Source organism: Nuphar pumila, chromosome 2, assembly GCF_984573655.1.
Source record: "Nuphar pumila chromosome 2, dmNupPumi1.hap1.1, whole genome shotgun sequence".
Taxonomy (NCBI): Eukaryota; Viridiplantae; Streptophyta; class Magnoliopsida; order Nymphaeales; family Nymphaeaceae; genus Nuphar; species Nuphar pumila.
This window is the reverse complement of record NC_143250.1, coordinates 30555751-30579792: the sequence shown is the minus strand read 5'-3', so window position 1 is coordinate 30579792 and position 24042 is coordinate 30555751. Positions and strand designations below refer to the sequence as shown.

The window sequence follows — 24042 nt, the reverse complement described above, 5'->3', positions numbered from 1 at the left end:
GTTTCGAGGTTTTAATTTGTTGGGTTTGATTAGTTGCATCAAGGCGTGCTAGTGAAGAGCTGATCTTCGATGGCCGAGTGACTGTAAATGGATCAGTTTGCAACTCTCCCCAGGTACGGCTAAACGTTCTCTTCGAGCATTTGAAAGATATGTTGAATCGAAATAAGTAGTCTTGATTCCAGAATTACATGAACTGGGATTTCATAAAAAGTGATTGTGTAATATTAGTCAATTGGTAGTGTTATCACCTTTCATACAAAGGTTTACAGAGTTGATTTCTTTTTTGGGTGATTTATCTTGGCTGTCAAACAGCAAATTTTTTGACCAGTAGTTGCACAAGAAGTTTTCATGTGACATGTTTGTATTTAGTTATAGCCAAAAAGTTTCTCGAGTTAGCCATGTTTTTAATATCTTTGTTCACTATTATTCTTTCAGTTATCAATGATATTCGAGAACTGCATACTGAACACACACACGGGGTAGCTAAGCTACTACTTTCTTCACACAGAACATACAGCACATTCTAAAAATTCCATTTGCCATGCTACACTAAGTTACTGATGTATGCATGCACCATTTTTATGAAGGTGTTAAACTCCAAGGCATACAAATTATCAGCTTCATGATACATCTTGTTAAGTATTGGATTATTATTATTATTATTATTATTTGTGCTTGAACCATGAGAAATTGAAATACCTAGGTGTAAATTCACTTTTCTTGTGATTAATGAGTCTATCTGAGTTCATACTATTTCATGTAACATTAACAGTCAACTTTCATGTAACATTAACAGTCAACTTTCATGTGTAGACTCGAGTTGATCCTTTTAGAGATGCAATCTATGTTAACGGAAATCGCCTTCCAAAGAAGCTGCCACCAAAGCTTTATTTTGCATTGAACAAACCCAAGGGGTTAGTGTCTCTTTCTTTTGTAACATGAGTGCTTATTCTGCTTTTGTGTGTGTCTTTCTAAGCAATCCATATTTTCTGCTTGCTCATGTTAATGTTATCATGGTGAAACAGGTATATTTGTTCAAGTGGGGATAAAGAGTCAAAATCCGTTCTTTCGCTTTTTGATGAGTATTGGAAGAGTTGGGTATGAGCGGCATTTTGGTTGTAAATTTGTAATACATAGTCTTCTCAAGAAGTCCATTTTTCTAAACGTTGATATAGTTGCAAAGTTTTGTCCTTTGGCCTACCTAGTTGCGAATTCCTTTCCAAACATCAGTCCCCACTGCTTTTGTTATTGCAACAGATAGTTTGCTTATGTAGTGCAAATCAATATATCGTGTTTCAGGCTAAAGCAAATCCTGGAATACCAAAGCCACGTTTATTCACTGTTGGTCGTCTTGATGTGGCTACAACAGGATTGATAATCGTGACAAATGATGGTATATGCGCTTTTTCTTTTCAGAAAAGGATTACAAACATATTTTTCAATAATGACTAATGAGATAATAAAAATATGCACTTAAAAGTGTTTAATAAACATTTCAACTCTAGTCCATTTCTGATGCTGTATATTTTATTTTTTAGGTGATCTTGCTCAAAGACTTACTCACCCTTCATCACAATTAGCAAAGGAGTAAGGACCCAGCACTTTGTTGGCTTGCTTTATTTTGATGTATAAAGTTGTCATTGTGGGAGTTGCCATGGACTTGATTTTTCCTTGCTTGTGATAGTTATGATTTTTCACTTGAACAAGGTGAGCTTCCACCTGAAATACTGCTGAAGAATACATGCTTTCAGAAATTGTTAACTATATTTGGCTTTGGGTTTCCTTTCCGTAAAATTGTGATAGATATGATACATGTATTATTCAATTTTATGATAGAAACTGGAACTGTTTTAGATATGCAGCAGCCTTTTTTCTACCCTTTCTGTTCATTCTTCATTTTTAGCCTCTTTTTTTCTAATTATCTGCATGCAAATATATGTATACATTGAAAGTCATGCGGTGCTGCACCTCTCAATGGAATATGGCTTGAAAAGACAAGTTTGAATGATGTTGATAGTTTAAGTGTAGTCTTTGCCTTCTTTGATAGTTTTTTTTCTTAATACAGTTTCTACTTGTAGATATATTGCAGCCATCGAAGGCAGTGTCAATAAACGCCACTTGCAGGCAATTAGTGAGGGGACAGTCATTGATGGAATCCATTGTGTACCTGATTCTGTGGAGCTTCTACATGCACAACCGCACAACATAAAACCTCGTCTTCGTATTGTGGTATTTTTTCAGTTTTTGTCATTTCACTTGTACATTGCAGTGAATCATGATAATTTTCTTCTTGTTGTGGTTTCAGTGCCATCTATGTCCAAAAATAGACACTACTTTTTTTCTATGAGATTTCCCATGCATAGTTAGGAGTAGGACTGTGAATGGGTCAGATATGAGGTCGGTTAGCTGCCCAACTTGGATCCAAATTGTAGGGTTTGGTTCAAAATATGAAAACCTGAATGTAAAAAGTTTGGGTGTCAGAGAGAACTTTGAAAACCGGTAGGGTTCAGGTTCGGAGATAGGACAAAAGTTAAGGGATTGGATACCCAACCAATAAGAGAATGGTCTGGGTTGGATATCCGACCAGATACATATATGGATATTCCATCTCCACTATGTAAATGCTTTTATTGAGTGAGGAGGTCTGTCTCTATCATGTTAAGCTTGTGCAGCTTTAGAGCATTGCTTGGCAGGAGGCTCCTTCCAGAAGAACCTGTGTACCTTCTTCTTAAGGTTATCTATTAGGTGGTTGGCAAATTCATTGTGATAAACGAGGAAAAATCCAAAGCGTTTATAAGTTCTGCACCTACCTACCTCTCAAGGCGGTTGGTATTCCTTATGTGGAATCATGTTGGCAGAGAGTTCTTTCCATATAGAGTGAAGAGAGATAAAGTGCTAAACTTATGTTTGCCCATTGGGGGTGATTGATTTTGTGTCTGGTCAGATCCTTATTCTAGTCTCCCTAGGGTGGATATTATAAATGTTGTGAAATGTAATACTTTTATCATAGCTATTTTGTTCTACCCTCTTATCATTGTACATATGTTTATTCTTGAGGGCCATTTTTGCATTTTAGCTACAAGGCTCAAGTCAATCATTTTTTCCTCCAGTGTAACCAAGAAGGGACTGAGTATATTATATCCTCTTCTCAATTTTGGCTTAATGAAGTTCTTCTTGAACCAACAATCCCTCATCCCTCGTTTTCTCCTGCCCTTGTATACTTAATTTCTGGTTTCCATATGGTATCAGAGCCATTTTGGGAACAAGAGATTGCTGATTGAAGAATGCTGGTGGAGGTGAAGTGTAATGACCCCAAACTGAACATCGAAAAAATGCATTTTTTTTTTAAACATTGCGGAAAACATCCCAGGGATCCGGGGCACATTACAGATTTAATATACACAACCCCAACAAGCATTCAGACATAACATACATCAAATCATAAACTAAAATTAAATTTATTTGAATCAATAATTCCCATTGAGGGTTCATATAGTTCTCCAAAACAAAAACAAAATATCTCCTATACGTCAGAACCTGGGCCACCAGATCATAACCATCGTGCTCTCCAACCAACTGGTCTGTCCATCACGATGCCTTAGTACATGAAAAAGATTTTTAAAAGCTGGGTAAAAACCGAAGTTCTCATACGAGAACCTCTCGAAATCCAACGATAAAGAATTTAACATAAATCAAATCAAACACAAGTTAAGAGGGCTCTACAATCAACACATATTCAGAACAAACTTACAATTTAAGCAGTTCAAAGAACACAACCATCAATTTCATGTTATATTAAACATTTAAGGATGCATGACCCAATGCAATATGCATGAATAACTTTTTAAGTTCAATTATCATAATTGTTTTTACATGCATGTCCCTAATTAATGCACACAATTTAATTTTCACTTTCTTAAAATCTGCAGATACTAAAAAATGCCCAAAATTCCTGAGGTTCAAGGCAGTTCTCAGTGACAGCTTAACACACAATTTGTATTTTATTTTTTGGGTCCTACACTTGTTCTTCGACCGATATCAGGAATCTTTAACATCAATCGAAACATTAAGAATCATCACTACTTAATGCCGGGACGACAAGAAAATCAACATTTATTGACGTCACCTTCTTGGTATTACCAATAACTACTGTTGAGTCAACAACATCACCTCCAGGCAAAGTGGTAGAACTTTCCTACAATTGTAGCCAGGAACATGAACCACACATTGGGTTCTTGGGGACAACAACTGCACATGGTATTTAGTATCTTCACGGTCCCCTATGACCGACATCTATGGTTCCTACCATTTCAGAGGGACACAAAAGAAGAAAATTATTATACTGTTTGGTCTCTTTTACCAGTTTTAATTAATTTATAGTTATGCAAATCATCATGCAATAACATATTCGGGCCATTACCCCTTTTTAATTCAACAATGTAATTAATTCAAAAACAATACAAAAAATCTTATTGAAATGCATTTTCAATTTATCATTCTATGAGCAACATGTGCTCTTGGCCTCAAAAGACCCATCAGTGGTTCACACATAACCACTATACAATCTAATAACAATTTAAGTGACATTGTAAATTCTAGTGAACATACATCACACAAAGATATTCAAATTGGTGTTCACAATGCAATATCAATGCATATAATGAATGCACATTGAACCAAGCAAATATGATTTATCATATCAGCCAACAATCCAAATCTTTGTGATTGACCTGATTAAGCATCTAAAAATTTCAGATTTGTCTAAATATCCAAAACATATCAAATTTGACTTCTAATAAAAAATCAGATTTTTTAGGTAAAAAAAATTCAGGTTTCAAATCAATTTTAATTCAGATACATATGACACTTAAGAACAGGTTTATACTTGCAGCCAAACTAAGACAGAAACTCTCAAGTTTGCTGTCAATATATATATATATATATATAATTTCAAAGCTGGTTCTGACAATGAAACACATTTTTTTTTTGATCTTAAACCCTAACAAAGATTTAAAAGTTTATAAATTCACTGTGTACTTGGTGAAAAGATTATCACGATTGGGTCTGGATCTCAGGATCCAGACCCAATCTGTTTTTAAGTTGTATTTAAACACATGCTCATTAATGACATGTTGTAAATTCTATACTTTGTGTAAAGGGTGTTTTTGTACCCTAATAAAATGTACGTGTGTATATCTAATACAGAATACAACATACCCTAAGTGTGTGGGGTTTTTCTGCAGCCATCAATATCTCTCTCCCTCTCTGCTTCTCTTTCTTCTATGCTGAAGGTGGGATACCATTTCTAACATGGTATCAGAGCAACAGATCCCTTGAAGATCGTGTCCAGCCTCCTTGCTATTCTCTAAGGTAGTTTCCTCTTGATTTTCATCACTTCTTCCCTTCTTCTCAATCCAACGATTTCTTCTTATCATGTTTCTCTCCTCTTTTTCTATTCCTCTCTTCATACACCATATTCTTTTCTAATCCATAATTTTTTTTTATTTCCCGCAAATCTGAATTCATGTTTGCGTGATTTCAAAGATTGAAATCACGTCAAACCCGTCCCTTATCTTTCCTCATAATTAAGGTTAGAACTGAATCTGATCTGTCTACTTCTGTGCGTTCGCTGTAGTTCCTTAATTGATTAAGATCATTCTGCCTACCTCTCAACTTTGGAATTTTCTCTTTTAGAAAGAAAATACGATTAGATAAAACACATTATTTTCATATTAACGTGCCTTCTTGCTGATTGATCCATATTTCTTTTAGAGCAGTTTCTTTTCTTTCTCACTGCATATTCTGTTTTCTGTCTCGGGTCTGCAGGTCAAAAAAAAAAAAACCCAACAACAACAGCCGAGTTTCGAGTTTACTTTGTTTGCTCTAAAAGTGATTTTCCTTTCCGGTCTCTTAATCCTTCTTGTTTTTCACCTATTGACTATGGACTCATTCCCTTCTTCACACTCTGGTCTATCTTTCAACTTTCTCAGTCAGCTTGTGTATGAGAAACTGAACAATTCCAACTTTTTAACCTGGAAGAGACAAATCATCCCATTCATAAGGAGTCAGGATCTTTCTGGACATCTGGATGGCTCTGTTCCTGTCCCTCCAGAGTTTTTATAACAAGAAGGCAAGAATGGAGAGGGTGAAACTTGTTAGAAATCCAGAGTATGTATCCTGGATGAAGCGAGATCAGGCTTTGGTTGCCTACATCACTTCCACTTTGTCACAGGAGGTGCTTGTGGCAATCCCAGATGACTGCTCAGCTATGCAGTTATGGCATCGTCCTGTTCAGACATATTCTCAAGTTTCTCAGGCCAGAATTTTATTTTTAAAGAAAGACTTTCAAATGTTGAGGAAGGACTCCATGACGGTCATGGAGTACTTAAACAAAATGAAGACTATCACGAGCTGGGGCCCGATTATCACATGATGGTTACTTCCTTGCTTTGTTTGCCAGACTTACCTACTTTTGAAGATCTACGTGCTAAGCTCTTACAATATGAGATGACCTTGAAGGGATTCTTCAAAGGTATTCATAATCCCATTGGAGCACATGAGGTCCTTGCCACAGGTGTTACATATGGTCGAGGACGTGGCAGGTGGGAATCTCAGGAAAGGGGAGGTCAAGAGAAGTGATGCAGGGCAGGACCCGATTGGGTCCATCGTGCCACCCGATCCGCCACAAAGGGCAGATGAAGGACCCCGCGCATATGACTCACTTGCAGGGACAGAGCCACGACGCAGGGGGGTACCCCTGCGCACCTACGTCAAGCGTGGTGGAGCTCGCACGTCCCAGAACCAGCTGCAAATAGAGACTGACCTGGATCGTGGGTCGGATCCAAATCTGAACCCACGACCCGGTCCAGTAAACAATCTTTAAAAGGCCCTGCCTAGGGTTGCGTGAAGGTAGAGATTACTAAAAAGCTCCAGCCGTCTTTCTTTCCTGCAGTTTTTCCTATTCTTTTACTTGCTTGCTGTTTTTCCTTTACATTTTTCCCTGTTTATTGCATTTTCCTATTGCTTATTGAACATTTCTGAGTTTAATAAAGAAGTTCAGCCACACCGATTCACGGTGGGCCATTATTTTCTCTCCTCCTCCAACATGGACTGCATCAAAGTGGTATCGGAGCGGGCGTTCCACCTTCATCAGCGGTATGGCTCTTGAGGAGGGAACCGATCCGGTACAAGGTGAAGTGCGTGAGGAGGCGAACAGCGAAGATCCAATGCTGCGTGTCATGGAGGTGTTGACGAAAATACAGGAGAATGTGTTGCGCGTGACCCGGGATGTTGCAGGCCTATCGAAAAGGCTGGATGGGATGGATAATCGTTTGACAGCACTCGAGTCGCGCAAGGGGCCGTGCGCAGTACCAGATGCAGACTTCGCTGATGGCGTGTCTGCAAATCTGAACCCCCAGGGGGCTGAATCATCCCAACCGATACCCCTACAACGAGGACCGGCCTTCCCAGCAGTTCCAGCATCCATGTATGGTCCGGACATCTCTCGACAGCACCAGGGGATCCCGACGAACAACGATGCTCTGGTAAGAGCACCCCACTCCCGACAACGGGTGATTGCGTCTGTTTCACAGGTGGACCCGAGCCTGCAGGGCCCCAACGGTACGCTGGGTCCACCTGCAGGCCAGGGTGCGTGGCCAGCGCAACAACAATTGCGCTGAGGGTTAGCCCGAGCCTGCAGGGCCCCAATGTTGCGCTGGGTCCACCTGCGGGCCCGGGATCGTGGCAGGGCCTCGCTCGGGCTGTGTCGCAGAGTGAGCTGAGTCGGCAGGGACCCAGCGTCACGCTGGACCCTGCTGCTGGCCCGGTCCTATCAACCCAGCTTGGGAGAGACGTACATTTCTTCCCCGACCCCACACGGGGAGGCTCTGTAGCCGCATCCCTGCGAGATGGAGCTGGCGAACCTTTGTTGATTGGGCCAGATCCAAGAGGACCCAATCTAGTTTGTAATGCAACGGGACCCAGGCCTGTTTCGCTGGGACCAACCATTGGGTCTCAGGGAACGAGTTTGGGTCTAGACACCCCTTACCCAGCCTACCTAGTTGGTTCCGGTTCGCGGGCAGCCCCGAGCCAGAACCAACCCATTAGTTCCGACCCTCAACATATACCCCAGACCGACCCTAACCCATATCGGACCCGGACAGAGCTCCAGTTTGGATTTGAGTCGGGTCAAAACCAGACCCATAATGCTATGGATCGGGGATCGAGTTCAAACCAAGCTTCTTATCCCCACAACTCGAACCTCGATCCAACCCACTCATATCTGGGTCCGACGAGTAGTGTAGGAGCGGGCCCGATCCATATCCCATCGGGCGAATCAACCCATCCATATAACTACCAGGCACCATACTCATACCCATACCCAAACCCAAACCCACCTGTTTACCCAACCCTGACCCAGAACCCAACTCAGCCTCCAGCCCAACACCATACTCCTAACCCACAACCATATTATACCAATTCTACCCGCCAGGAACCAGAAACTCACCCGAACCCCCCCCCCTACATTGGCCTTCCCGTCATTCCAGTACCACAATACCGACCGCAGATGGTGCCCGCCCCCGGGCAAACCAGACCGAGGCAATGTCAGCAGGAACCGGCGCGCCCTGACCGCCGACCCCACATAGGGAGAGTTCGACAACACCAACATCCCAGTGAGCAATACCGCCCTACAGACAATGAGGCAGCATGGGACGACGACCTTTTCTGGAATGAGCATCCTGCCGGAATGGTGGAGCCGCGACAACAGAGAGCACCAGACCACTCCTCCACTTATGGCGTGAAACTGGATCTTCCGGAGTTTGCGGGACGATTCGATGCGGAGCAGTTTTTCGACTGGTCTTATGCAGTGCAATTCTTCTTCGATTATCACACAGTTGCTGAACATCGTCGTGTCTCGTTAGCTTCTACGCGATTGAGAGGCCTAGCACAGACATGGTGGGTGGAGCTACAACGATCAAGGGAGCGGTAGAGATTAGAGCGCGTACAGTCGTGGGAGGAAATGCAAAGACTGATGCAGTTAAAGTTCGTGCCTTCGGATCACGCCGAGCGAGCCTACAAGGAATACCTGACCCTGCGCCAAGGTTCCCGAACTGTAGCAGAGTACACCGCGGAGTTCCATCGTCTTTCCCTGCGTGTGCAGATCGAGGAAACAGCTCGTCAGCAGGTCACGAGGTACATTTCGGGTCTCCGCTCTGCTATCTCTGATGATTTTAGTTGTGTCACAGTGGAGACATTAGATCAAGCCAGCAGTTATGCCATGAACATCGAGGACAAGCTGAAGCGGCGGCAGGAATATCGAACGACCCGTAGTGAGCCCACCAGCCGACCCAAGCCGAGTTTCCCAACCAGGGGAGCAAGCTCCCCTAGTGATTCGAAACCTAGAACAGACCTTAGCAAACCTGACCAGTTAGGCCCAGCTTTCCACACCCGGTCCAAAGCCAAACCTAGTGAGTCGACCCTTCGTTGTTTTATGTGTCAAGAGTTAGGACATGTCGCGTCCAAGTGTCCGACCGTGAGCAAGAACACCCATCTGGTTGAAGGAATTGTCGAGTCTGCAAGTGAGAGTGATAGTTATGACAATTCATTAGTTGAGGTTGAGGATAAGAGGGGAGTTATAGAGTTCGACGGCAACGTCGAAAGTTTGTTGTCCATCCGTCATGTGTTGACCACACCCCGAGAATCGGCCCCATCGAAATGGCTAAGGAATAACATTTTTAGGACCCGGTGCAACTGTGAGGGGCACGCTTGTGATGTCATCATTGATACCGGAGCTTGTGAGAACATGGTGTCTGAGAGTGTGGTGTCTACCTTGAAACTTAACATCGAAAAGTTGTCCCAACCCTATAAGATGACCTGGTTCAAGAAAGGAAATGAGGTTCCCATCACTCAGCGATGTCTAGTCCGGTTTTCCATGGGGGAACACTACCACGATGAGGTATGGTGTGATGTAGCCCCTATGCACACGTGTCACATTCTTTTGGGACGTCCCTGGCAGTTCGATCGCCAGACAACTCACGATGGCCGCAAGAACACATACTCTTTTGTCTTTAATGGCCATAGGATAGTCCTTCTACCTATTAAGGAGACTAGTTTCCCCACTGTTGACAAACCTGAGCGAGTTCCCCGAATTGCAGGCCTCTCGTACCGGCTTTTCCTGAACCATTGTCAGGAAGATGGTTATTGTTATGCCCTAGTGGCAAAGCCAGTGATGAGTTCGTCAGTGTCCATTCCCGCAGACGTTGCCCCTCTTCTCGAGGAGTTCCGCGACATTATGCCGGATGAACTACCTGATGGATTATCTTCGGCAAGGGTAGTTCAGCATGCCATTGACTTTGTTCCAGGGTCGAGTCTACCCAATCTTCCCGCATATCGCATGAACCCCACTGAGCATACGGAGTTATTAAGACAGGTTCAGGACTTGCTGCAAAAGGGTTTCATTCGCGAGTGTTAGCCCTTGTGCCGTTCCCGCCTTACTCCTAAGAAAGATGAGTCCATGCGCATGTGTGTTGATAGTCGTGCGATCAATCGCATCACCGTCAAATACCGTTTTCCCATTCCTCGTTTGGATGATATGTTTGATATGTAATCTGGTGCCTCTATTTTTTCTAAAATCGATTTAAAAAGCGGGTATCACCAGATTCGTATACGCGAAGGGGACGAGTGGAAAACGACATTCAAGACGCGTGATGGATTGTACGAGTGGCTAGTCATGCCGTTTGGGTTATCTAATGCCCCAAGTACCTTTATGAACATGATGGCCCAGGTCTTGCGTCCGTGTATTGGGAAGTTTGTTGTTGTCTACTTTGACGACATTTTGATCTATAGTTCCTCATTGTCCGAGCATTTGAGTCACCTGCGTCAAGTCTTAGATATTTTGAGAAAGGAAAAATTGTATGCCAATGCCAAGAAGTGTGAGTTTATGACGTCCAGTGTCGTGTTCTTAGGGTTTATTGTGTCATCTGATGGCGTCAAGGCCGACCCCGCAAAAGTCCGCGCGATTGTCGATTGGCCTACCCCAAAGACTATAGGAGAGATCCATAGTTTTCACGGGTTAGCCACTTTTTACCGACGTTTCGTGAGAAATTTTAGTACCCTTATGGCCCCCATCACGGAGTGCCTGAAAGGTACTAGTTTTTATTGGACGCCCGCAGCTAGCAAAGCCTTTACGATCATCAAAGACAAAATGACCAGTGCTCCTGTCTTAGCTCTCCCAGATTTTAGTGCAGTCTTTGAAGTTGAATGTGATGCCTCTAAAGTAGGGATTGGCGCCGTCTTGAGTCAGAATCGTAGGCCCGTTGCCTTCTTTAGTGGGAAGCTGACTCAGGCCAGGTGCCAATACTCCACTTACGATGTTGAGTTCTATGCCGTTGTACAAGCCCTTCGTTATTGGAGACATTATCTCATTTATAAGGAATTTGTCTTGTACACGGACCATGAGGCTTTGAAGTATCTGAACAGTCAAAAGAAGTTAAGTGCTCGTCATGCCAAGTGGGTCAGCTTCTTGCAAGAGTACACCTTTTCGCTTCGGCATCAATCTGGTACCCTGAACAAGGTGGCTGACGCTCTAAGTAGGAAGAACAACCTTCTGATGACTATGTAAAACCCGCAAAAAAAAAAAAATATCGGACCCGGGCCGGGTCTGGTCCGGACCCGACCCGAGCCCATCGTCGTTAGGGTTTTAAAACCCGACAGAGGAGGTCTTCTCCTGTGCGCCGCGCCCCCCTCCGTGCATTCGACCCGATAAGGGAAACCCATCGGGGTTTCCCCTTTTGTCGCCCCTCCCCGAGCTCTTTAAGAGCGTTGCGGGAGGGGAGGATCGATGCTCCGCCCCCTTCTCGTTCTGCAGGCGACAACCCCGATCGACGCCTCCTTCCCTGCGCACGCCGCCGACCGCCAGCCACCTCGCCTCCTCTCCTTCCAGGTATGCAGCCTCCACCTTCTCCTCCTCCCCCTCCCATCTCTCTCTGTCACCTCGCCGGGACGCCGACAGGCGGCGCACGGCCTCTGCCGCACCCTCCCACCTCCCTCCTTGCCCTTTGGATACCCGACAGGGGGGGGGCCTACAGGGCCCCTGTCGTCCCCTTCTCTCATGTGGGGGTTCGCCGGCGTGCCGGCAGGGGGCCAATGGCCCCTGCAACATCTCCTCACCCCTGTGGGTGATAGGGAAACCGACGAGAGGTCGGTTGCCCCCTGTCACCCTCGTCCCGAGCTCTCTCTCTGGCAGGGGTTAGCCCCCCTGCCGCCTCTCAATCTCCGGTGGGCAGGGGCAATGCCCCTGCCATTTCCTGTTTTTCCGGCTGGCAGGGGCGATGCCCCTGTCGCCCTTTTGTTTTGCTGGGCTGGCAGGGGCTCACCCCCCTGCCGCTTCTTGGCTTCTGAGAGGGCAGGGGATAGCCCCCCTGCTGCCTCTTGCTTCTCGGCACGCAGGGGGCTTGTCACCCCCTGCGGCTCCGTGGATTTGTCAGGCAGGGGTCGAGGCCCCTGCCATTTGTTGGTTCTGCAGGCAGGGACCGAGGCCCTTGCTGTCCCTTGATTCGTCAGGCAGGGACTGGGGCCCCTACCATTCCCTATTTTTGTCAGGCAGGGGCCAAGGCCCCTGCCATATCCTGTTCTTCAGGCAAGGGGGCCGAGGCCCCTGCCGTTCTCTGTTCTGCGGGGTAGGGGCCGATACCCCTGCCCTTCATTATTCTGTCTGGCAGGGGCCGAAACCCCTGCCATTCTGAGCTGGCACGCAGGGACCAGTGTCCCTGCCACTTGTTACCTTCGTGAGGCAGGGGCCGAGGCCCCTGTCAGCTGTTTTGTCAGGTAGGGGCCGATGCCCCTGCCATGCGTGACCTTGTTTGGCAGGGGTAGAGGCCCCTGCCCTTCGCTTCCTCGTCAGGCAGGGGCCGAAGCCCCTGCTATTTTATTGTTCTGTCGGAAGGAGCCGAGGGCCCCTGCCGCCTTGCTGTTTTCGGCAGTGGCTCGTCCCTGTCGCCTAAACCTACCCATGTCCTCGTCGCACCACTATTTAGATTAGCTTAATTAAATGTTTAACACTCTTGCCTATTTACGCAACAGGTCCCGATCGTGCTCCGCGGCTCAACCCTCATATTATCCTCACGCGTAGGCGTACACAGCTGCACGACATCCCAAGGTAGGGTAAAGTCGCACAAGGGGCAATAAGATCTAATTAAGTTGAAATAATTAAAATGTCTATGCTAGTTGTACTTAGATTTATACTGCTTTTGCGTGACTTATTATTCTTGTCTCCATGTTTATGAGTCGAGGTACGGTTTTACTCTTCGAGTATTAATTTGTGTATTTGCTTACGTGTTGAAGGTGGTTTCGCACTTTTTGAAATACATATGCCCTTGTTTGCTTGCATCCATTTTTGGCTTGCATGTTTCCTTTGAGTGAGGTACGACCTTGTGTCTCGTGTATTACTTATGACCTTATGTGTTTGCCTGTCTAAGTGGTCAATGTATGGTTTTGATACCTCATGTATTACTTATGTGCTTTTCCCTCGATGTACGACATCGCAAGTCGAGAGTTGTTTGTTGACATGTTATAACCTGCATATGCTCACACTCATGGTAAATATGTACTTACATAAATGTAGTCTTGTGCCTATCCTGTTATCACCTGTTTTCAAAACACTAGAAGTTGCACTTGTGCACTATAGTTCTTTTAAAGAGGATTTTCTTCTGCAAACCCAGGGCTCTTCAAAATGCACAACTTTTGCAAAGTATGATTAAGTCTTGCAGGATTGCGAAGTCACATTTGGCACCTCCCAAGTCCACACACTTGGGAGAAATGTTTTATAACCTTGACTCAAGTTGCGGCTCATTTTGAATAACCCAGATCAGGGGCATGAGCATATGAATGAGTGGGGTTCTGTTGAAGGACCCATTCTTTATGTATCAATCTAGTGTAACATGTCGATACTAAGATAAATTTTGGATGTAAGATTGATAGTGTTGTGTCTTGTGTGAATGACTTAATGTGGCATTATGGCTTTTAAGGATGAATCGTGCCAAATGAGCACTCCTATATTCTTTGAGTTGTTATGAAGTTGTGTGTTGGGTATTCCTTTTGAGAAGCCCACAGACCTCCCTCGTTCAGTATAGCGTACTTTTAGACATGCACAACATGTTAAGTACTTTGTTGATCGGACGAGAGATCCGAGATGACCTTGCATCATGAAATATGAAAAATGTTGTTGAAGTGAATTCAAGATTTATCTTGCCAGGCTGTGTTGTATTAATTCTTTTGCAGATAACATCTGTTGGGGTTTCTTTTGTGGAACCATATCCCTTTCATCGTAGTCGTACTTATGACATGTACGACCGTACTTTTTGACAAGTACGTCTTCTTACGTTGCGATGATTGAATGAGTAGGTTGTGGCAACCTCGATGAGCGCAAATAACAAAATGTTGTGATCACCTAAATAAGTGATGTTTTCGCCTTCACCGGCAAGATACTCGAGTGGGTCGAAAGACCAGAGTATGTAGAATGAGTCTTCAGTTAACTACCCCTGATGTACTCATTCGAATCGCTGACTCCTGTCAGGAGAGAGGACAGGAAGGTACAAAACTTCGATGGACAGGCCATTAATGGCAGTTACGAGCAAAAGACTCGGCTTCCCCAGTCATCGGAGTTAGGGGAATGAGACTACCATAATTATCCTAGGTGGTAGCTCTCCATGTTTGGGATGCATCCATTGTTTATGCTGCTTTGAGGATTTCTCTCTTGGTCACCGACCGTCCCCTTAGGTGCGGACTCAGTCAGCTATCCGGGTTATCATAAAATACATAGCATAATAAACCCCCGGATCAGTCTAGGCTGTTTCTAGAGTCGTGCCTTGTGCGTACCCGCTTGGCCAGTTAATATCGAAACATAATTTAAATCCGATTACACAATGTGTTCAGTTATGCACGTATGAAAGTTATAGGGTGCAATATGTTCAATACTTATGTAAGTGTGTGTGTGTGGTGGATGAAGCATTGTATTTTGCTAGTTAACTTTCTTGTGCAGTGCTTTGCTTGTAATAGTTAGCCTACTTGCGCCAGTAAAATGCTTGTAATAATTTTAACATTGTGTTCATGATAGTTGCTCTGTGAATCTGTTGAAATTAAATTGCTATATAATTGCCTGTCTACTTGACATATTAAATTATTCTGCTTAATTATGTTCAATATTGTCATGTCTGTGCACCTACCAGTTTTTAGTGAAATTGACCCATTTTATGGGCAGGTTTGGATAGGTAATACAGTCGCGATGGCATGATGGCGTGATGAGATCAAGATAGAGCTTTTTCCCTGACGTTTCGCTCCTGAGAACATGTTGGTGAATTTGGTATAAAGTGTGTTTCAAATTTTATCTTTTATTAAACCGTGAGTTAATCAAACTTTTTAGTAAGCTTCTTTTTGGTTTCAACAATCGAATTCTCAATTATTGAAACTCCGTTTCTAAACCATTTGATTTCAATGGTTGTGCGGGATTTGACAAAAGGAAAGTTTACGCTGTAATGCGCTCAAGGTCCATTGACTTGTGGTTTTAAAAATATCATTTTTCGCTGAAGTATTATTTAAACTCTGATTATTGTATGATTTCAAAGCTTCCTAAACTATTATAAAAAGTTACAAGTCCTGGATTTTTGGGGCGTTACAACTTGGTATCAGAGCCAGGTTAAATAGTGATTTTTGACCATCCGACATCTGCATCGCACAGTAAGTACTATTGATTTTGTTGTTTTGTACTTAATTTGATTAAAATTTTTGCTTCGATTTAGATGTCGTATAATGAGATGAGCGAGGCAATAAATGTTTTGACTGGAGCCGTTATGCATCTCCAATCTATGGTTCAGAACCTGAGTCATAGTGTGGTTTGCGAGAACACCTTCAAGGGTCAGTGCGATAAACAGATGGATAACCATCAAGTTACCCCTAATCTATTGTACCCCCAAAATTCTATTGTTTGCTCTTTCTGTGGTAACGTGGACCATTCAGGGAAAGAATGCCGCAATAAGCGAAAGTACGATGAGTGGCATCTGGCCACACAAGGCTTGGAACAAGGGAAGCAAGTTAAAGATTTTCAGAACAAAGAGTCTGTTGGTAGTAAGGAAGTTAGCAAATGCCGACTTGCCAATGATAGAATGCAGGGATCCCCATCTAAGAAACAAAAGCAAGGCAAAGGAATCAAGCTACATCGATCGTCTAGTCGTAAATGCTCGAAGTATAATTATGGTCATCCGGGACAACTATGCCCTCGAGACACTGGAGGTTGTTTCTATTGCGGAAAGATGGGACATTTCGCCAGAGTTTGTCGCAAGAAGGAAGCAAATCTGAAGAAGCGAACCGCGAAGGAAAGTCAACAACAACAACCCAAGTTGCCCCATTAGTAGCAATTAGAGTAGAGAACCATTTTTATTTTCGTCATGACGGGTTAGGTAGAGAATTAGCAAATAAACACTTTAATAAGTTCGGGTAAGACTTTTTATTTTTCAGTACGGATCTTGTAGTAAAAGTTTATTAATGAAATTACGTATGAATTTTGTCCAACCCAGACCCTTACGATTATAATGCTTATGCAAGTAAATGACATGCCACACCTACAACTGATTAGTTTTTGAGTAGTTGACTTGTTACGCCTACAAATGATTAACTTTTAGGTGGTTGACTTATACGCCTACAAATCTTTAGTTAGACTATTTAGAGGAATGACACCACACGACTACAAACACTTAGTTTTTATGATACATCACGCCTACGTAGCGGTGTTGCAGGGAGTTGCATTATGATTGTTTATGAGAATATATCATACCTGTATAGCATGATTGATGGATATCATATTGGACTAAAATGTCTTGTAGATCTGTGCGTGTGTTTCACACTGACATGGTCGAATGCAATGTGCTTTGAGGTAAAAATATATATGCATATGATGGTGCCATGATTTGGATGTCTTAGATGCATATATGATTTGAATCCCGTGTGCAAGTTACGTATCTTGAGGTTTAGTAAGATTCTTGATATTACATGATCACATTGTATAAAACTCATGCTTTGAGGTTAGATTTGGATAATGAAATGCTCCTGGTGGCAATGATATAATGCATTGGATAATATGCTTTTGCATGATATGATTGAAATACATGTGATCTAAAATTTTGAAAGTATGCGTTATATGTTTAAGTGAGCTATGGTTCATGGAACCTTATTGGTGAAATGAGTAATTTTATGAATTGAATACCAGATGAAGTGATGTGATGCTTTTGCCCATTATTGGTGGCTATCGACCCTGGGAGTCGTCGTTTGTTTTGATGCATGTATCATTGATTTCGGTACCAGTTGAGGACCTTGTCCGCAAAGGATTCTCTGTGAGGGTATGTATGATCAAGATCAGGTAATCCGACTAGAGTGGTGAATCTCTGTGAGGAAGTACACTGTCCAAGATCGGGTAGCCACAAAGACGGTGAATTCCTGTGAGGAAGTATATTGTCCAAGACCAGGTGAACCTTCTAGGGTGGTAATTCCTTGTGAGGTCGTACATTTCCCAGACCAGGTGATCCAACGTGGAACTTATAAATTTTGATTTCGTAGAGAATTATGATGTGTTTCGATGCTCTTCTGAGAGCATTTGATATAGCTAATTATGAATCTTTAAATTTGACCTTCTGTGTAGCATGATTATATATTGGTTTTAGATTAGAAAGTTGGATCCTTGCTGATTCTAGATCTTGATACGAGGTTATGTTTTTGTCTTCTATGAAAGTTAGGGTCATTCTACGATTGATAACTTAAGCGAAGATAGGACAACTGGCCATGTAAGGCCTTGAGTTATGGGAATAAGTTGAGGCTACTCCGGACATAAAGTCTGTTAGAAATAGTAAGGGTAACGAACGACAACCTCATTATGATAAAGTACAGAAACCTCCATTCAAGTAACGTAAACAAACTAGAGCAATGTCTTGTTGTGTCTCTTCATTCGTATCGAATCTAGTAGAAGGCGACGAATAAACATTCTTACAGTCTTCTACCAAACCCTTTTTGTGACTCCGTATAAACTCTTGCGAAGACATAAATTATTAACAAAATTGCTCACATTTTGTTCGATCGAGTTGTTGGCTTCGAACCTTTCTCAAGAATTTATTATGTGCTATCCTGATTACCTTAATAGCATACGTGTTTCAAGATCACTCACACATATAGTGAATCCTCATTAACAACGATTAACTAAGAACCAGATTGTTGCAGATAATCTTTTAATAAATATTTCGCGGACGAAATTCTTTTAAGAGGGGTAGGATGTAAAACCCGCAATATATATATATATATATATATATATATATATATATATATATATATATATATATATATATATATCGGACCCGGGCCGGGTCGGGTCCGGACCCGACCCGAGCCCATCGCCGTTAGGGTTTTAAAACCCGACAGAAGAGGTCTTCTCCTGTGCGCCGCGCCCCCCTCCGTGCATTCGACCCGATAAGGGAAACCCATCGGGGTTTCCCCTTTTGTCGCCCCTCCCCGAGCTCTTTAAGAGCGTTGCGGGAGGGGAGGATCGATGCCCCGCCCCCTTCTCGTTCCCTGCAGGCGACAACCTCGCCGGCAACCCCGATCGACGCCTCCTTCTTCCCTGCGCACGCCGCCGACCGCCAGCCACCTCGCCTCCTCTCCTTCCAGGTATGCAGCCTCCACCTTCTCCTCCTCCCCCTCCCATCTCTCTCTCTCACCTCGCCGGGACGCCGACAGGCGGCGCACGGCCTCTGCCGCGCCCTCCCACCTCCCTCCTTGCCCTTTGGATACCCGACAGGGGGGGGCCTACAGGGCCCCTGTCGTCCCCTTCTCTCATGTGGGGGTTCGCCGGCGTGCCGACAGGGGGCCAATGGCCCCTGCAACATCTCCTCACCCCTGTGGGTGATAGGGAAACCGACGGGAGGTCGGTTGCCCCCTGTCACCCTCGTCCCGAGCTCTCTCTCTGGCAGGGGTTAGCCCCCCTGCCGCCTCTCAATCTCCGGTGGGCAGGGGCAATGCCCCTGCCATTTCCTGTTTTTCCGGCTGGCAGGGGCGATGCCCCTGTCGCCCTTTTGTTTTGCTGGGCTGGCAGGGGCTCACCCCCCTGCCGCTTCTTGGCTTCTGAGAGGGCAGGGGATAGCCCCCCTGCTGCCTCTTGCTTCTCGGCACGCAGGGGGCTTGTCACCCCCTGCGGCTCCGTGGATTTGTCAGGCAGGGGTCGAGGCCCCTGCCATTTGTTGGTTCTGCAGGCAGGGACCGAGGCCCTTGCTGTCCCTTGATTCGTCAGGCAGGGACTGGGGCCCCTGCCATTCCCTATTTTTGTCAGGCAGGGGCCAAGGCCCCTGCCATATCCTGTTCTTCAGGCAAGGGGGCCGAGGCCCCTGCCGTTCTCTGTTCTGCGGGGTAGGGGCCGATACCCCTGCCCTTCATTATTCTGTCTGGCAGGGGCCGAAACCCCTGCCATTCTGAGCTGGCACGCAGGGACCAGTGTCCCTGCCACTTGTTACCTTCGTGAGGCAGGGGCCAAGGCCCCTGTCAGCTGTTTTGTCAGGTAGGGGCCGATGCCCCTGCCATGCGTGACCTTGTTTGGCAGGGGTAGAGGCCCCTGCCCTTCGCTTCCTCGTCAAGCAGGGGCCGAAGCCCCTGCTATTTTATTGTTCTGTCGGAAGGAGCCGAGGGCCCCTGCCGCCTTGCTGTTTTCGGCAGTGGCTCGTCCCTGTCGCCTAAACCTACCCATGTCCTCGTCGCACCACTATTTAGATTAGCTTAATTAAATGTTTAACACTCTTGCCTATTTACGCAACAGGTCCCGATCGTGCTCCGCGGCTCAACCCTCATATTATCCTCACGCGTAGGCGTACACAGCTGCACGACATCCCAAGGTAGGGTAAAGTCGCACAAGGGGCAATAAGATCTAATTAAGTTGAAATAATTAAAATAGCTATGCTAGTTGTACTTAGATTTATACTGCTTTTGCGTGACTTATTATTCTTGTCTCCATGTTTATAAGTCGAGGTACGGTTTTACTCTTCGAGTATTAATTTGTGTATTTGCTTACGTGTTGAAGGTGGTTTCGCACTTTTGGAAATACATATGCCCTTGTTTGCTTGCATCCATTTTTGGCCTGCATGTTTCCTTTGAGTGAGGTACGACCTTGTGTCTCGTGTATTACTTATGACCTTATGTGTTTGCCTGTCTAAGTGGTCAATGTATGGTTTTGATACCTCATGTATTACTTATGTGCTTTTCCCTCGATGTACGGCATCGCAAGTCGAGAGTTGTTTGTTGACATGTTATAACCTGCATATGCTCACACTCATGGTAAATATGTACTTACATAAATGTAGTCTTGTGCCTATCCTGTTATCACCTGTTTTCAAAACACTAGAAGTTGCACTTGTGCACTATAGTTCTTTTAAAGAGGATTTTCTTCTGCAAACCCAGGGCTCTTCAAAATGCACAACTTTTGCAAAGTATGATTAAGACTTGCAGGATTGCGAAGTCACATTTGGCACCTCCCAAGTCCACACACTTGGGAGAAATGTTTTATAACCTTGACTCAAGTTGCGGCTCATTTTGAATAACCCAGATCAGGGGCATGAGCATATGAATGAGTGGGGTTCTGTTGAAGGACCCATTCTTTATGTATCAATCTAGTGTAACATGTCGATACTAAGATAAATTTTGGATGTAAGATTGATAGTGTTGTGTCTTGTGTGAATGACTTAATGTGGCATTATGGCTTTTAAGGATGAATCGTGCCAAATGAGCACTCCTATATTCTTTGAGTTGTTATGAAGTTGTGTGTTGGGTATTCCTTTTGAGAAGCCCACAGACCTCCCTCGTTCAGTATAGCGTACTTTTAGACATGCACAACATGTTAAGTACTTTGTTGATCGGACGAGAGATCCGAGATGACCTTGCATCATGAAATATGAAAAATGTTGTTGAAGTGAATTCAAGATTTATCTTGCCAGGCTGTGTTGTATTAATTCTTTTGCAGATAACATCTGTTGGGGTTTCTTTTGTGGAACCATATCCCTTTCATCGTAGTCGTACTTATGACATGTACGACCGTACTTTTTGACAAGTACGTCTTCTTACGTTGCGATGATTGGATGAGTAGGTTGTGGCAACCTCGATGAGCGCAAATAACAAAATGTTGTGATCACCTAAATAAGTGATGTTTTCGCCTTCACCGGCAAGATACTCGAGTGGGTCGAAAGACCAGAGTATGTAGAATGAGTCTTCAGTTAACTACCCCTGATGTACTCATTCGAATCGCTGACTCCTGTCAGGAGAGAGGACAGGAAGGTACAAAACTTCGATGGACAGGCCATTAATGGCAGTTACGAGCAAAAGACTCGGCTTCCCCAGTCATCGGAGTTAGGGGAATGAGACTACCATAATTATCCTAGGTGGTAGCTCTCCATGTTTGGGATGCATCCATTGTTTATGCTGCTTTGAGGATTTCTCTCTTGGTCACCGACCGTCCCCTTAGGTGCGGACTCAGTCAGCTATCCGGGTTATCATAAAATACATAGCATAATAAACCCCCGGATCAGTCTAGGCTGTTTCTAGAGTCGTGCCTTGTGCGTACCCGCTTGGCCAGTTAATATCGAAACATAATTTAAATCCGATTACACAATGTGTTCAGTTATGCACGTATGAAAGTTATAGGGTACAATATGTTCAATACTTATGTAAGTGTGTGTGTGTGGTGGATGAAGCATTGTATTTTGCTAGTTAACTTTCTTGTGCAGTGCTTTGCTTGTAATAGTTAGCCTACTTGCGCCAGTAAAATGCTTGTAATAATTTTAACATTGTGTTCATGATAGTTGCTCTGTGAATCTGTTGAAATTAAATTGCTATATAATTGCCTGTCTACTTGACATATTAAATTATTCTGCTTAATTATGTTCAATATTGTCATGTCTGTGCACCTACCAGTTTTTAGTGAAACTGACCCATTTTATGGGCAGGTTTGGATAGGTAATACAGTCGCGATGGCATGATGGCGTGATGAGATCAAGATAGAGCTTTTTCCCTGACGTTTCGCTCCTGAGAACATGTTGGTGAATTTGGTATAAAGTGTGTTTCAAATTTTATCTTTTATTAAACCGTGAGTTAATAAAACTGTTTTAGTAAGCTTCTTTTTGGTTTCGACAAACGAATTCTCAATTATTGAAACTCCGTTTCTAAACCATTTGATTTCAATGGTTGTGCGGGATTTGACGAAAGGAAAGTTTACGCTGTAATGCGCTCAAGGTCCATTGACTTGTGGTTTTAAAAATATCATTTTCCGCTGAAGTATTATTTAAACTCTGATTATTGTATGATTTCAAAGCTTCCTAAACTATTCTAAAAAGTTACAAGTCCTGGATTTTTGGGGCGTTACAGACTATGTCAGTGCAGGTCATTGGTTTTGAACAATGCAAAGAGTTATACCCTACGGACCCTGATTTTCACAAAGTCTGGGAAGGGTGGATCTCTTCCGATCGCACCCTCGACCCCCGTTTTTGTATTCATAATGGTTACCTCTTCCGTGGTAACCAATTATGTGTGCCCAACTTCTCCCTTAGACTTCAGTTGATTTCTGAATTACATGAAGGAGGGTTAGCAGGGCATTTCGGGCATGATAAGACGTTCGCTCTTTTAGATGAACGATACTTTTGGCCCAAAATGCGCAAAGATGTTGTCAAGTTCATCCAAGGCTGTCATGTGTGTCAAGTGTCCAAGGGGCATCGTCAGAATAGTGGTCTGTATACCCCGTTACCCATTCCTGAACGGCCATGGGAGCATGTATCCATGGATTTTATCGTGGGCCTTCCCCGCACACCGCGTCGTTTTGATTCAATTTTAGTAGTTGTTGACCGGTTCTCCAAAATGGCTATCTTTGTCCCGTGCAAGCGCACCACCGATGCCTCTTTAGTCGCCTCATATTATTTCAAGGATGTTGCCCGTTTCCACGGTCTACCTCACACAATCACTTTCGATCGCGACACGCGTTTTATGCGCTACTTTTGGAAATCGTTATGGGCCCTGTTGAAAACTAAGCTTCAGTCCAGTAGTGCGTACCACCCCCAGACTGATGGCCAAACCGAAGTTGTGAACCGCACCTTAGGAAATTTGTTACGGAGCCTAGTGGGCGAAAATGTCAAAACTTGGGATCTCGTATTGCCCCAAGCCGAGTTCGCCTATAACAACTCCATTAACCGTTCTACTGGTAAATCTCCGTTCCAGGTAGTCTATGGTCGGTCTCCCACCCATGTCGTTGACCTAGCCCCTGTGTCAGATCTCTCAGCTCCAGCTCCGGATGCCTTTGATGCCATTGAATATATGCGTGACATTCACAGACAAGTCCGGGCCAAACTTGTTGAAAGCTACGAAACCTACAAAGCTTTCGTAGATCAGGGTCGTCGTGATGTCCATTTCGAGGTCGGTCAACTTGTCTGGGTGTATTTGCGTCCAGAGCGTTTTCCTGTAGGCACCTATAGCAAATTAAGTCCTAAGAAGTATGGCCCTTTTAGGATCCTTCAGCGATTGGGTTCGAATGCTTACCTCCTTGAGCTGCCCGAGGATTGGCATATTTCCCCTATTTTCAACGTGGCTGATCTATATGCTTACTGTGGCAACAACAAGTCGACAGAGCCGACTTCTTCCCAACCAGGGGAGAATGATGCAGGGCAGGACCCGATTGGGTCCATCGTGCCACCCGATCCGCCACAAAGGGCAGATGAAGGACCCCGCACATATGACTCACTTGCAGGGACGGAGCCACGACGCAGGGAGGTACCCCTGCGCACCTACGTCAGGCGTGGTGGAGCTCGCACGCCCCAGAACCAGTTGCAAATAGAGACTGACCCGGATCGTGGGTCAGATCCAAATCTGGACCCACGACCCGGTCCAGTAAACAGCCTTTAAAAGGCCCTGCCTAGGGTTGCGTGAAGGCAAAGATTACTGAAAAGCTCCAGCCGTCTTTCTTTCCAGCAATTTTTCCTATTCTTT

At 44.4% G+C, this 24042-nt stretch overlaps 1 protein-coding gene across 1 annotated transcript in view; it reads left to right on the top strand.

Moving 5' to 3' along the window:
* Positions 1 to 24042, top strand: part of LOC149845149 (putative ribosomal large subunit pseudouridine synthase SVR1, chloroplastic) — a 49161-nt gene that overhangs the window by 891 nt on the left and 24228 nt on the right. Inside the window, exons 3-8 of the mRNA XM_089995551.1 lie at positions 34 to 113; positions 814 to 914; positions 1026 to 1098; positions 1300 to 1393; positions 1539 to 1587; positions 2079 to 2229. Of these exons, the coding sequence (XP_089851677.1) occupies positions 34 to 113; positions 814 to 914; positions 1026 to 1098; positions 1300 to 1393; positions 1539 to 1587; positions 2079 to 2229 (548 nt within the window). The remainder of the gene's footprint in view (positions 1 to 33; positions 114 to 813; positions 915 to 1025; positions 1099 to 1299; positions 1394 to 1538; positions 1588 to 2078; positions 2230 to 24042) is intronic.